The sequence below is a fragment of the Gossypium hirsutum genome, chromosome D13 (assembly GCF_007990345.1).
Source record: "Gossypium hirsutum isolate 1008001.06 chromosome D13, Gossypium_hirsutum_v2.1, whole genome shotgun sequence".
In the NCBI taxonomy this organism is placed as follows: domain Eukaryota; kingdom Viridiplantae; phylum Streptophyta; class Magnoliopsida; order Malvales; family Malvaceae; genus Gossypium; species Gossypium hirsutum.
In genome coordinates, this window is record NC_053449.1 from 56,893,872 (window position 1) to 56,906,856 (window position 12,985).

Sequence of the window (12,985 nt, forward strand, 5' to 3'; positions counted from 1 at the left end):
AAAATGAAACCAGAACTTATAATAGAATAACCAGGCCTAGGAGGACAAAGCTTCAACCCTCCATTGTATATTTTCTTGAACTAAAGTTTTCTGGGTCACTAATCAATTATTGAGGATTAGAACTTAGACAATCCCATATGCTCCATCCAAAAAAAAAACTGTGGATTTACCAGACCTCAGTCAAAGGGTCAAGTTTTCAAACATACAAAGCAGGTCATATTTACATATGAAGATAATGGGATGACAATAAAGCAAACTCAAGGCAAAAGACCAAATTGTTCCATCAAGAGCATAATGCAATTGCAAAATGGATATCAAAGAAAATATCTCATCAGAAATGTAAACATGAAATCTAGAATAAGGGGAATACATAGTCTAATTGCTCAACATCAAACCAAATGAACTCAGAAAAAGAAGCAGGTCTGTAGCAAGATAAACCTTGGAGGAAAACACGAAGCAATTCTATATCATAAATATCTCCAAGCTCTTCTCCAAGCTAATTAACAAAAAAAAAATCACACGTATCAAACACAAAAGCAATTTTATCTAAAGAAAAGGTCAGAACTAAAAAAAATAAAAAATAAAAAATGCTACAAGCAAAAATAGCAATCAAACTTGAGAAACGGATATTATTCTATCGGGTTAGGAAAACTAACCGATGACGCAAATCGACAGAAACTGAGCAAATCGGCCGAAAAAGAAAAGAAAAGAAACGGGGGGAGCAAATCGGCAGAAAAGAAAAGAAAAGAAAATCGGATGAAAAGAAACTGGGAGGGTAAATCGGCAGAAATGAAAAGCAAAGAAACAAGGAAGCAAATCGGATGAAGCTAGAAGGAACAGAAGAGAAACAAAGGGGATCGGGGAGGGTAAAACAGGGAGGCTTTGCTGAAGCGTCACCTAATCTGGGGAAAAGAGGGGGAATAGAAATCGGTGGTTTTCACCGATTAGGAAAGTAACGGATTAGAGGGGGATTAGCAATACATTGAACCAAACGGCGGATTAAAGGGGGATTAGGTGGGGCCCACCGATTAGGGGTGTATTGGCATAGCCAATACACCAAACCAAACATGGCGTTAGAGATAAGATGAGGAAGAAAATTTAGGGCAAACTGTCTAGCTGGTCACCAAACTTTTTAGAAGCTTTCATTTTGATCATCTAAATAAAAATACTTACAATTTAACATTTGTCATTGGGGAAATTTTCATTTTAATGACCCAACCTAACATTAAATCCTGTTAAAAAAGAGTCAATTTTACATTTTTTTGGGGTCAAAATTTCCCTCTAAACCATAGTCAAATCTTTTCGTCCACTATCAAAATCCTTTTTCACCATCTTCATTCGTGTTTATTGCACATACTTTCTTCCCCAGCTGTATCATTCAATTACTCTTTGCCCAGACGCCCTATCATATTAGGGGTAAGTAAAATTTGATTCGACTCGACAAAATTGAAAAAAATTCAAATTTCCAAATATTTGAATCGAATTAATCAAGTTAATTGAATTAACTCCAATTTTTTTTTTTGAATTTCGAGGTCGAATAAAGTTAATTTTCGAATTCGAATAACTCGAATAATTTAAATAAACTAAATATCAAATCTTCTTATTTCCCTTTTACTTTCTCTAAAAAATTTTATTTCGTCTCAAACCCCAAAATTTTTTTCCTTTTTAGTTTCTCCCTAAAATTTTTACTTCGCCTAAAAAATTGTACTTCCCCCAAGTCCCCCAAATTTTTTTCTTTTATATTAAAATTTTTTATTGATATCAATTTCATATTTTATCTTTAAAATAACTTTTAGTTATATTTAATATATTTTTTAATTTCAAAATAAATAATGACAAGAATTAGATGATAATTGAAGCAACTAAGCCCCTATATAAAATATTAATAAGTAAATTTTGAGAGGATGGAAGTTAATAGGCTTAAAACTGGACTCTGGCCTTAGAAGGCAACCCCAACTGTCGGAGAAGGGGAATCGCCTATAAGATAAGGGCAAAAAACTCAAACTTATATATGGGCAGAGACACAAATTTAATTATGGTGGGTGGCAATGATTACAAGAATTTAAAATTATTTTTTTAATTTAACTCGAAAAAATATATTTGATTCGATTCAATTTGAATTTTATCGAACAATTAAATTTTCAATCCTCTTAGCATCACCCCGTCCAGGCCCATCGTTACAGGCCTCCATCACTATTATTTTCTAATAAGAGAAAACTATGTTCCGGTATATATTTGTATATTCATTTGGAGTTTTTTTTTTTCTGGGATTTATTCTTGACCCATTTTATGGCTTTGGATACCCCACGCTCGAGTTTCTTGGCTCCCATGAAAGCCATTGTCTTGGCTTTAGGAAACCCACATTGTCCTTGGGATTTGTTGCTGCCATCTTTTTCGTGGCAATAGCAGCATCCTCATCTTTAATGGAACCAATCCCTTCAAAACCCCATTGATCAGCCCAGCTTGGTGCCTCACTTGCCATACAACTTTCGTATCTTTTCAAAGCCAAACTAAAAGAAGGTTCATGCCAACAATCCCAATGATCATAGTTTACCCTAAACTACCCCTTTTCATGTTCCAGCCAAATCTTTTAGCGGTATAAATATGCATACTCCATAAATGCTTTATTGAAGATCATAGTAAAACATGTTCCAAGTGAAGGTCAGTACAATAATATAAAGAGTAGAAGAAATGAGAAAAAGAAATAAATAAATAGATAAGAACAGCAGCATAAATTCAAATATTTTTCATTGACTTATTCATCAACAATTATGCCCTTCTGAGACACCCATTGGTTCCCATCCAAGCATCTACTTTGGCTTTTTATTAAGTCCTGGTATTTTTTTCCATTGGTCTTTTTGTGGATGCCACAATCATACAAAATGTAAGCACTTGAAACAAGTAAATAGAGAAGAATATGAGTTCAGGCAACGAAAACTCCTGCTATGAAGGCCATTATATGGCTAGCTCTTTTGTACTATATTAACATGTATATAATCACATTATTATATGTACTGAGAACAGTTTCAAAAAAAAAAATCAATCCTTTTTAACCTTTGACAAACAGAAAATGATTTATGGAAGACAGAGATCAAAGCAAAGCAAAGCAAATGAAATGAAGAAAGTGAAAAAATAGAAGGTTTAATGGAAGATGACAAATTGTTGTTTTGTTGTTTGTAAAGTGTCAGCATAGGTGTTATAGTGTGCAGTTAAATCAATATATAGCACCTTCGCTTTCTTGTATGAAAATTTAAGTTGGATTTGGTTAAAGGGATGAGAGGAAAACAAGATCTGTGTTGGGTAGGGGTGAGTATTCGATCGAGTTGAATCGAATTGAGTAAAGAAATTTCGAGTTAGTCGAGTTAGCGAATCCTATTTTAGCAATCGAACTCAATTTAAAATTTTTTCGAATCGAGACAAAAAATTTTGAGTCGAGTTAACGAATCTTATTATTTATACCCAATGTTGCGTTTATATGGACCAATTCTTTAACTAGTAGACGAAGTACAAAATTATTTAACTACATAAACAACATAATTTATTTAATAATTACATGTAAAGAACTATTTTAGGCATGCAAAGTAACTCTACATAACTCTACAAGATGATCATTGTGGTCATAATTCGAGTCAGCTATATAAGCTATGACACAACACGCATAATTATATTTACCACGATCGTGGGACTAAACAAGAAGCCAAAGAGAAAGTGGGGGTGTGGGGGAAGGAATCAAAGTTAAAAATCAAAGCTTTTAGGTTAATATTGAGTAAAGGAAAAAGGGAAAGCAGAGGAATTCGAGAAAGAAAGGAACTGTGTAGGCAAAGTAAGGTTGATGGGTTAATGGTTTTGATTATTAATTTTAAAAAAATGTAAACATTTATCAAAATGAGATAACTTCTATCCTTTCTTAGAAATAGATACGAGGTCAATTAGAAATAGATAAAAATATTTTCTTTTACAAAACATCTTATCGTTAAACCTAATCATTTGTTGATGTTATCCGGATGAGTTTAATAAAAATAAAACTCTCTTACATCCATCTTCTCCTACTTAAAACTCCTACTATTCCACAAGGCCACAAGGTTAAAGGCAGCGCCCATCTGGTTAAAACTCTTGCATATCTAATGCATTCACTTGTATTTATTTCTTTAATTTTATATACTTGAATTGAGTTTGATATATTATTTTAAATACAGATGAATTTGGATTGCTTTAAAAAAAATTCCCAAGGAGTAAATTTCAAGCCATTTCTTAAAATCGATTTGTTGTTTCATCGTAATCGAATTTGAAGAGATTTTGTAACATTCTTATCAAGTTTACCTTAACATATGTACATAGGTGTTCAAGTAGTACGGAACATAAGCAAGGGAGATTACTTGTTAAGGCTACTATGATCCAAATACAATGCTACATGTATATGTATTAGTGGCTGATCGTATTTAAATCCCAGAGCATTACATATTCTGCTTTTATATCCCAAATCAGGAGACTGGATAGGTACATAATAGACCAGGTTGTTTATTGCATGATACTTAGTAGAATACTATGACTTCAATAAGAAATTGCATGGAATCATTATTTCAAACAAGCAGTCAAATTTCTGGGGTTTTGATTCGGTTCTTAAAGGAGTGGTTAATCCGACCAGAACCGGGACTGGAGATATTGACCACATTCTTGTCCAACTGGAAGGCCTTGGTCAGAACATCTGGGTTGATCGGTGGGTTTGAGCCAAACACTGCATTAGCAATGGTGATAACCCCAGCATTTTGGCTGCTCAGACCTGCAAATGCAACAGCCTCAGTTTTCCCTATGTTGAACTGAAAATGAATCAAACCGATAGGGAAGACAAAAACATCTCCAGGGTTTAGGATTTTAGTGAAGAGAAGGTTGTCTGGGTTTGATGTAACGAAGCCCACATAAAGTGTGCCTTTAATAACGACTAGTATTTCGGTTCCACGAGGGTGAGTGCGAGGAGGGTTAAGACCGTAAGGGGCATAGTCGATCCGAACAAGAGATATGCCGAGAGTGTTAAGTCCTGGTATTTGATCAACATTGACGGTGGTGACATTTGATCCAACTAGATTTGATGTGTTCCCTGGCTTGTTTAGGCCTGAGAAGAAGAAATCTTCTGCCACAGCAAGCTTTGGGTCTTCGCAAAATTTGCCATTCACAAACACTGCAATGAAGAAATGTTGAAAGTTATATTAAAGCATGGAAGCTAAACTGAATGTTCTTCATCTTAGGCAGTATGAACATAAAGTCTTGAATGCCTACCTCCATTCTTGATGTCCTTGATAGCCGCACAAAAGTCCTGGAGAGGACTGGGATCGAAGGCCGAGGCCAATGAGCAAGCGAAAGCCAAGAGGGTAAAAGCAATAACAGTGAAGTGAGTTCCTTTCATTATGATATATTGACTTAGCCGGTTGTTTGCTATTGCTTTGGAGAAGATTGAGAAACTTTGCATGGCAGACATGGCTATTTATAGGTGGAAACCAAAGATCTGGTCATTGTTTTCGTTAAGTAGCAGGTAAGGACTCTGACAAGCAACCGGCCACGTAATCTTATATAAGACCTGAGGAGGTGCATGAAGACTTTTCAAGAAGAATATATATATATACCAATAAAATGTAACACCTCTAACACTTATCCGTCGTCAGATTAGGGTTACGATGTATTACTAAATAAGATACAACTTTCAAACAATCCCGAATTGCATAAAATCGTAATTATATTTAAACAAACATGTCACAAAGCCATACAAGAAAATGTACATTAAAATCTTAAGTAAGAATTATGAATTATCACATCGATTCAATAAAAATTCCTGAGTAACTAAATTCCTTATGTTCAGCTGTTCACATCAATTTATATTCACACCTTGCCAGTTACCATGTACTCTATTCGACTAACCTATTTAAACTCATTTAAAAGACAAATATACATCATTATAAAAGAACAAAGCTTACGCCTGAACTCCTAATGAGCCATTTCCAAATAACCATATTTCAATATCATCACCAGGCTAAGAAATATATGTTCGGTCATTATAACACATTACCTATAACATATTTATACTTTATTGACATTCATCAATTCGCATACTTATCAATTTAAATATGAACATCAAGCCGAATCATATAATCACTTATATTTTCAAACCAAACATATTTTAAAAGCACCACATGAATTTACGATATTTCTAAATACCTAATTATTACATAGCATAATTAAAATTCAACTAACATGTCAAAACTCATAATTAAATATCACCTTAATAATTCATTCGATTGCAAGCTCAATTCATGCTCCGATATAATCAATTTCAAATATAAAAATTATACACATCAAATATCCATTCAAAATCACATAAACTCAACTTAAACAAAATGATCATGGATAACTCATTTTTATTTTCTTAAAAAAAAAAAACAAACCGAACATGTATAACCAAGATACACCCAAACATATTATCAATACAACCCGAATCAAGTTATCCTACATTTCCAAAATTTATAAACATGCAACTCAATTAATTACCAATTCCATACATTCCACTCATATTATATATATCATCTCATTCACCATATTATCAACAAAACATAGCAACCGTATATTACATATAAATAAGCCATAGCCAAAATTATAAAATTAAACACTTAATCAAGAACCCATAAGACAAAAACCAAAACAAATACTAATGATTAAAGACAAGCCATTTTTCGCATGGCTATATACATACAAGTTCCAAAATCAATTATTTTATCTAGACTATACATGCCATAAGCTCAAAATTTAACTTAGTAAAATACCGAAGAAAACAGTCGATAGTGTGATAGGCTTGCCGATGATCCCCGAGCTCGTAACACGATTCCAAAATCTATAAAACCTAGGTAAACAAAAACACACATAATAAGCTATTAAAGCTTAGTAAGTCATAAGCAGAAATTCATATATATATTTTTATATTAATACTTATTCCATCATTAAGTTAAAATAAACCAAAGATCCTAATATTTTGTATCATATAACGCTTTAAATAAAATCACATTAAATTTTCATATAAACAAACCATATGACCAAATACACATAAATATTATATGTATTCAAAATTTTAATCATTTAATCTTGTTTCATTTTACTAATTCCTTGGATCTGTATGCATAAGTGACCAATCTCTGACTATGTGGGTTCTTTCCTCTTATCCAATAGTATGCCTCTAAAATTTTTTTACTCAATAAATGGGAACAACGCAATCCTCCAGAAGCTGTGAGATAATGGCATGCCTCTAAATTATCTACCATCTCCCTTACTTTTCACCATCTAAGTTGAATGTTTATCGTAATATTTCATTCAACTTTCAATCTTATCAGTGCCAATTCCTTGATTAAGAACTAATAATTAAGAATACAAGACTTTTTTTTGTTTCTGTGGGTGGCCCTTTTTTCGGTTTATTTCAATGAAGATAATCAATGGTCAGAGTCCAGTTTTAAGGCATTAACTTCCATCTTCCCATAATTTATTTATTAATCTTTTATATAGTGGCTTAGTTGCTTCAATTATCATCTGATTCTTGTCATCATTTATTTTGAAATTAAAAAATATATTAAATATAATTAAAAGTTATTTTAAAGATAAAATATGAAATTAATATCAATAAAAAATTTTAATATAAAAGAAAAAAATTTGGGGGGCTTGGGGGAAGTACAATTTTTTAGGGGAAGTAAAAATTTTAGGGACAAAGTAAAAAGGAAAAAATTTTTGGGGTTTGAGAGGAAATAAAATTTTTTAGAGAAAGTAAAAGGGAAATAAGAAGGTTTGATATTTAGTTTATTTGAATTATTCGAGTTATTCGAATTCGAAAATTAACTCTATTCGAACTCGAAAATAAAAAAAAATTGGAGTTAATTCAATTAACTTGATTAATTCGATTCAAATATTTGAAAATTTGAATCTTTTTCAATTTTATCAAGTCGAATCAAATTTTCCTCACCGCTAATATGATAGGGCGTCTGGGCAAAGAGTAATTGGATGATACATCTGGGGAAGAAAGTATGTGCAATAAACACGAATGAAGATGGTGAAAAAGGATTTTGATAGTGGACGAAAAGGTTTGACTTTGGTTTAGAGGGAAATTTTGACCAAAAAAAAATGTAAAATTGACTCTCTTTTTTAACGGGATTTAACGTTGGGTTGGGTCACTAAAATGAAAATTTCCCCAATGGCAATGGTTAAATTGTAAGTATTTTTATTTAGATGATCAAAATGAAAACTTTTAAAAAGTTTGATGACCAGCTAGACAGTTTGCCTTAAATTTTCTTCCTCATCTTATCTCTAAGTGTTGGATTTAATCCAAATCAGCCCCTCATAAGTACACTATTTAATCTAATGGGTTGGACTCAGTTCAAGGCCCAATACTCAAACTTCATATTTTTCTCTGGTTTTTATGTCTTTGAAGTCTTCACGCTCTCCAACAGCCACAGAGAAAGGAGGTGTGTTCTTTATTTTTATTTTTTTTCTCATGTATTTCCTTCTTTTCCATTTTAATTCCAACTCCAACTCTCAAGCTTGTGGATTTAATTGAGTTATTCAAAGTCTCTACCTTTAAGCTTCTGTTCGATTTTCTTTAAGATTGCCAATCTCTTCTTTGATATAGGAAATATACATGGGTTAAAAGTGATAAATTTATTAATGGATATTTAGCTTTAATGGATAAAACCAACTTCTTTTATTAGAAAATGTTACTTTCAAGTATTGAACTTTGCTTTCTCAAACTGGGTTATGTTTAATAGTTGTATCCGATTGTTAAACTATGCAAGCAATTTTATGATGCTATTTGTTTTGTGTTATTTGGTTTTTTTTCTTCTTCTTTAATTGTTCTGTTTCTATGGGTTACCTACGATGCCTTGATGTTGAAAGCATGAAGACATGCTCAATTTGAATGAACATGAGAGTGGGATAAGAAATGTACACATTCAGTTCATCGTTCAATTTTGTATATCAAACAAGTTGCTAGTGTGAAATTATTATAAGAAATGTCATTTTCTGATGCTCAATATACCATTTTTATGCATTTCTCTTTGGTGTTAGCGAAATGTAGCTCAAATTCTTTTTGCCCTAGAGGGCTAGGTCTAAAGAAGCAATAACTGCAACACGTAGGACTCATAGAAGTGAGCTTAATATGTTTATATGTTAATGTATGATAAGAGTGAGTTTCTTTACCATTGATTTTAGTCATCTTGTCTTGTTTCCTTTTCGATGTGGTACATGTGATTGGTATTTTTTGTTTATTCCTTGTTACAGTACGGAAGTTCTTTGAAATTGCAACATATTATTCCTCTGTTGCTTCTGTCAATTAACGAGTATCGAGGTGGAAATGAAGGTTACTGGACTGTAACTTCTACTACAAATGCTCCGGTCTGCACAGCTGCTCCACAAATATGGAAATAAATCACATAAACTTTCTCTGTTCCTTTAGGACCCTAACCTTAGCAAATTCTCTCCAAGGTACTTCTGTTTCCATCACTTCTGTTTCGAAAGATGACTATTTTGCAGCTATCCACCACATTTCCAACATCGTTCGTCGTGAAGTTCATCCAGAGCGCACTCTCAACCGCATGAACCTTTCTGTGAACTCTGAACTTGTATTCCGCATACTTCGTTCCTGCTCAAACTCCCCTACAGAATCTCTTCGCTTCTTCTCATGGGCTCGTTCCCACTACGCCCCCACCTCCGTCGAATTTGAGGAGCTAGTCAAGATCCTCATTCTCCATAGGAAGTATGAATCCATGTGGAAAACCATTCAACAAATGCAAAAGCAGCAGCTTAGCCTTTCTTGTGATACCCTGTCTTTTATCATTGAAGAGTATGGGAAGAACGGCCTCATAGACCAGGCTGTGGAAGTTTTCAACAAAAGCACTAATTTAGGTTGCAAACAGACCGTTAGCGTTTACAATTCATTGCTCTTTGCACTTTGTGAGGTGAAGATGTTCCATGGAGCATATGCATTAATCCGGAGGATGATTAGGAAAGGTGAGTTACCAGACAAGAGGACATACACAGTTCTGGTGAATGGATGGTGTTCCTCCGGGAAGATGAAGGAAGCACAAGACTTCTTGGAGGACATGAGCAAGAAGGGGTTTAATCCTTCGGTTCGAGGTCGAGATTTGTTGGTAGAAGGTTTGCTGAATGCAGGTTATCTTGAATCAGCCAAGAAAATGGTAAGAAGAATGACCAAGGAAGGGTTTGTGCCTGACATTGCTGCATTTAATTCTTTGGTGGAAACAATCTGTAAAACTGAGGAGATTGATTTCTGCATCGATATGTATCATAGTGTTTGTAAATTGGGGCTTTGTCCGGATATGAATACTTACAAAATATTGATACCTGCAGCTTCAAAAGTCAGTAGGATCGACGAGGCTTTTAGACTTTTAAATAATTCAATTGAACAAGGTTATAAGCCATTCCCTAGTTTGTATGCACCTATAATCAAAGGCTTGTGTAGGAAAGGGCAGTTTGATGATGCATTTAGCTTTTTCGGTGAGATGAAGATCAAGGGTCATGCTCCAAACAGACCGGTCTATACAATGTTGATAACAATGTGTGGACGTGGAGGCAGATTTGTAGAGGCAGCAAATTATTTGGTGGAGATGACTGAGCTGGGATTAGCACCAATTTCAAGGTGCTTTGATATGGTTACTGATGGTTTAAAGAATTGTGGGAAGCATGATCTGGCTAAGAGGATAGAGCAGTTGGAGGTTTCCCTTCGACATGTTTGATGCTGCAATTCAGAATTGAAGATTATAGCAAATCCCATTGTCACAATACTTGACAGCTCGATGTAGTTATTAACTTCTGAAAGGTCAGTTCCTGTTTCGGGATTTGTTTACTTCTAATTTAGTTTTGATTCATTTTATTTCTGACCTTGTTCGATACTAGTTATACATTTTAAGTTCTACCACACAAAAGTCTCATTGAGAATTACCTGGTTACTTCTGTCTCTCGTATTTCTGCATTTAAGCTTCAACCATTTTTTACTTAATGAGGCTTGATGCAGGCCTTTCAAGAACAATTGTGTCAAGTCGTTCTTGCCTAGCAAATCAGAATAGGAGCTTAGAGTAACATCTAACAGACGGACCGCTCCAGCATTAACTGTTTGGTGAAAATGTTAATGGTAGTGCAATGTCGAAGTCTTTTCATGGAAGGTGTTAAGAATTGATGTTATTGGGATTATTATCATTGCAATGCTCATGAAACTAAACTGTCAATCTGAGTATATAGCTTTATATTGTTGGGGATGTTACAGTCTGCAATCACTAAACTTTAGACAAACACTTTAGGCAAAATAGTTTTGCAAAGATTAAACATAATTTCATTAGTGCTTCAAGGCAAAGCTCTCCTGTGTGCTAGTGTTCATATTGGCATTTGCAATAACTATAACACTCCAACCATCTCATGGCACCCATCATGTGCTTTGATCTTGATTTCAATGGCTATGTTCCAAGGCAAATCCTTACTGTATGTTTTGCAGATTTTACTAAGGGATAGGCAATAAGCTACATGGCTCTCATTCTTCATTTCTTTTTGGAGTACTTGTGTCGAACGTATGTTTGCAAAAATACATTTGAAAGGAAATCGGATATTAGTAGTATTCTGATTTGCCTGTTTTTCGTAATATCGACTTCAATATTAAGTGATCCAAGGAATTATAAGCCCAGTGGAAGATGACAATAGCAGTATCCTTCATTGGAAGACTACTAGATGGAGCCTGAGTTTGTTACAAACTCTGCAAGATCGGTGAAAAGTTACACTGTTGTTCATCCGCTGAAAAATATTTCTTTATTTATTTTAGGCACTCCCATTAATAATCATTTTTTCATTCCGTTAAAAATTATTTTCATTTTGGTCACTTGTCTTTAATTCAGTGTTCATTTTAGTTATCCAATTTTAGTAAGTTTTCATTTTTGTCATTTATTTTATCCTTTTTATTTTATTTTAGAACTAATTTTAATTTTTCTTGGTAAAAGGGAAAAACTTAGGTGTATAAGGTAAAACATAGGTTTTTACTTGGAAAAATCATTTATTTATTTTTAAAATTAGTTAACAAAATTACTTGGAAAAAACATAATAAATAATAAAATATATGCTTTGAAATTAATTAACAATAACACATTAAATATATATGATATTATAATGAAAAACTAAATTAAATTATAAGTAAAATTTAATTTAAACACATAAATACATCATATTAAGAATACTAAATGAGTACAATTATTTATCATGACGTTATCATCAATGTTGATTTAATGTCGAGTTAACTTATGACACCAACTCAATTAATAACATTATTAGTTTACACAATTGATGGAGATAATAAATTGCGTATATTAAAATAAAATTATATAAAAACTACTAAAATGAACTTTGATTGAATGGTGAATTTAAAGTTTTACTAATTCAATTAGTATAGATTTAAATCTCACCAGATATATATTTTTAATTAATATTAACTTAGTTTAATTACGAAATGACATTTTTATAATTGGCTTATTAAAATCAATTAAGCCCTCAACAAAACTTAACACCCAATTAAGCCTTTAAAAGAAGAAAAATTAATCAATCAAGTACCTCTACTCACATTGACCAAATTTGACTGATATGTTTCACTGATGTGACTGGCTAACCAATTGTACGACGACACATGGCAACCACGTGTACATCATGTTGAGAAATGTGTTCATATTATAGTAAATATGTAATTATTTTCTATGTATTTGAACAATAAATAAATAAAGTTAATTTCACTGTTATATCTTTTATGTTTTTGTCTTTCATGTTTTGCATACATAGCAAAATTGTGACAAGTAAATATTAGCTCATTCATTGTCTAAATTCAAATTGATGATAAGTGAAATTGTAAGAACATTTATATTATGAGAAAGACAACTTACTTCACTAGATAATCTAAACAAGTTCGTAATTCCAT

The 12,985-nt window shown here is 32.9% G+C and overlaps 2 protein-coding genes across 4 annotated transcripts; one reads left to right on the forward strand and one right to left on the reverse strand.

Moving 5' to 3' along the window:
* Positions 1-1,876: 1,876 nt before the first annotated feature.
* Positions 1,877-5,658, reverse strand: LOC107922358 (germin-like protein subfamily 1 member 13). The gene is made up of 2 exons (XM_041109229.1): positions 5,275-5,658; positions 1,877-5,176 (listed from the first exon to the last, which is right to left on the reverse strand). Exons 1-2 carry the CDS (start codon positions 5,471-5,473, stop codon positions 4,593-4,595), a joined length of 783 nt encoding a protein of 260 aa, XP_040965163.1. The 5' UTR covers positions 5,474-5,658; the 3' UTR covers positions 1,877-4,592.
* Positions 5,659-8,395: 2,737 nt separating this feature from the next.
* On the forward strand, positions 8,396-11,966 carry LOC107936951 (pentatricopeptide repeat-containing protein At5g18390, mitochondrial). Of its 3 annotated transcripts, none has more exons than XR_001694538.2 (3): positions 8,412-8,489; positions 9,301-10,858; positions 11,528-11,966. XR_001694538.2 is itself a non-coding variant. In XM_016869747.2 (2 exons), exon 2 carries the CDS (start codon positions 9,438-9,440, stop codon positions 10,773-10,775), a length of 1,338 nt encoding a protein of 445 aa, XP_016725236.2. In that variant the 5' UTR covers positions 8,396-8,489; positions 9,301-9,437; the 3' UTR covers positions 10,776-11,257. The 3 variants fall into 3 exon arrangements, 1 of the variants encoding a protein (XP_016725236.2); XR_001694537.2 differs by lacking the exon at positions 11,528-11,966 and adding an exon at positions 11,054-11,257; XM_016869747.2 differs by lacking the exon at positions 11,528-11,966 and having other exon boundaries at positions 8,396-8,489; positions 9,301-11,257.
* Positions 11,967-12,985: the final 1,019 nt, after the last annotated feature.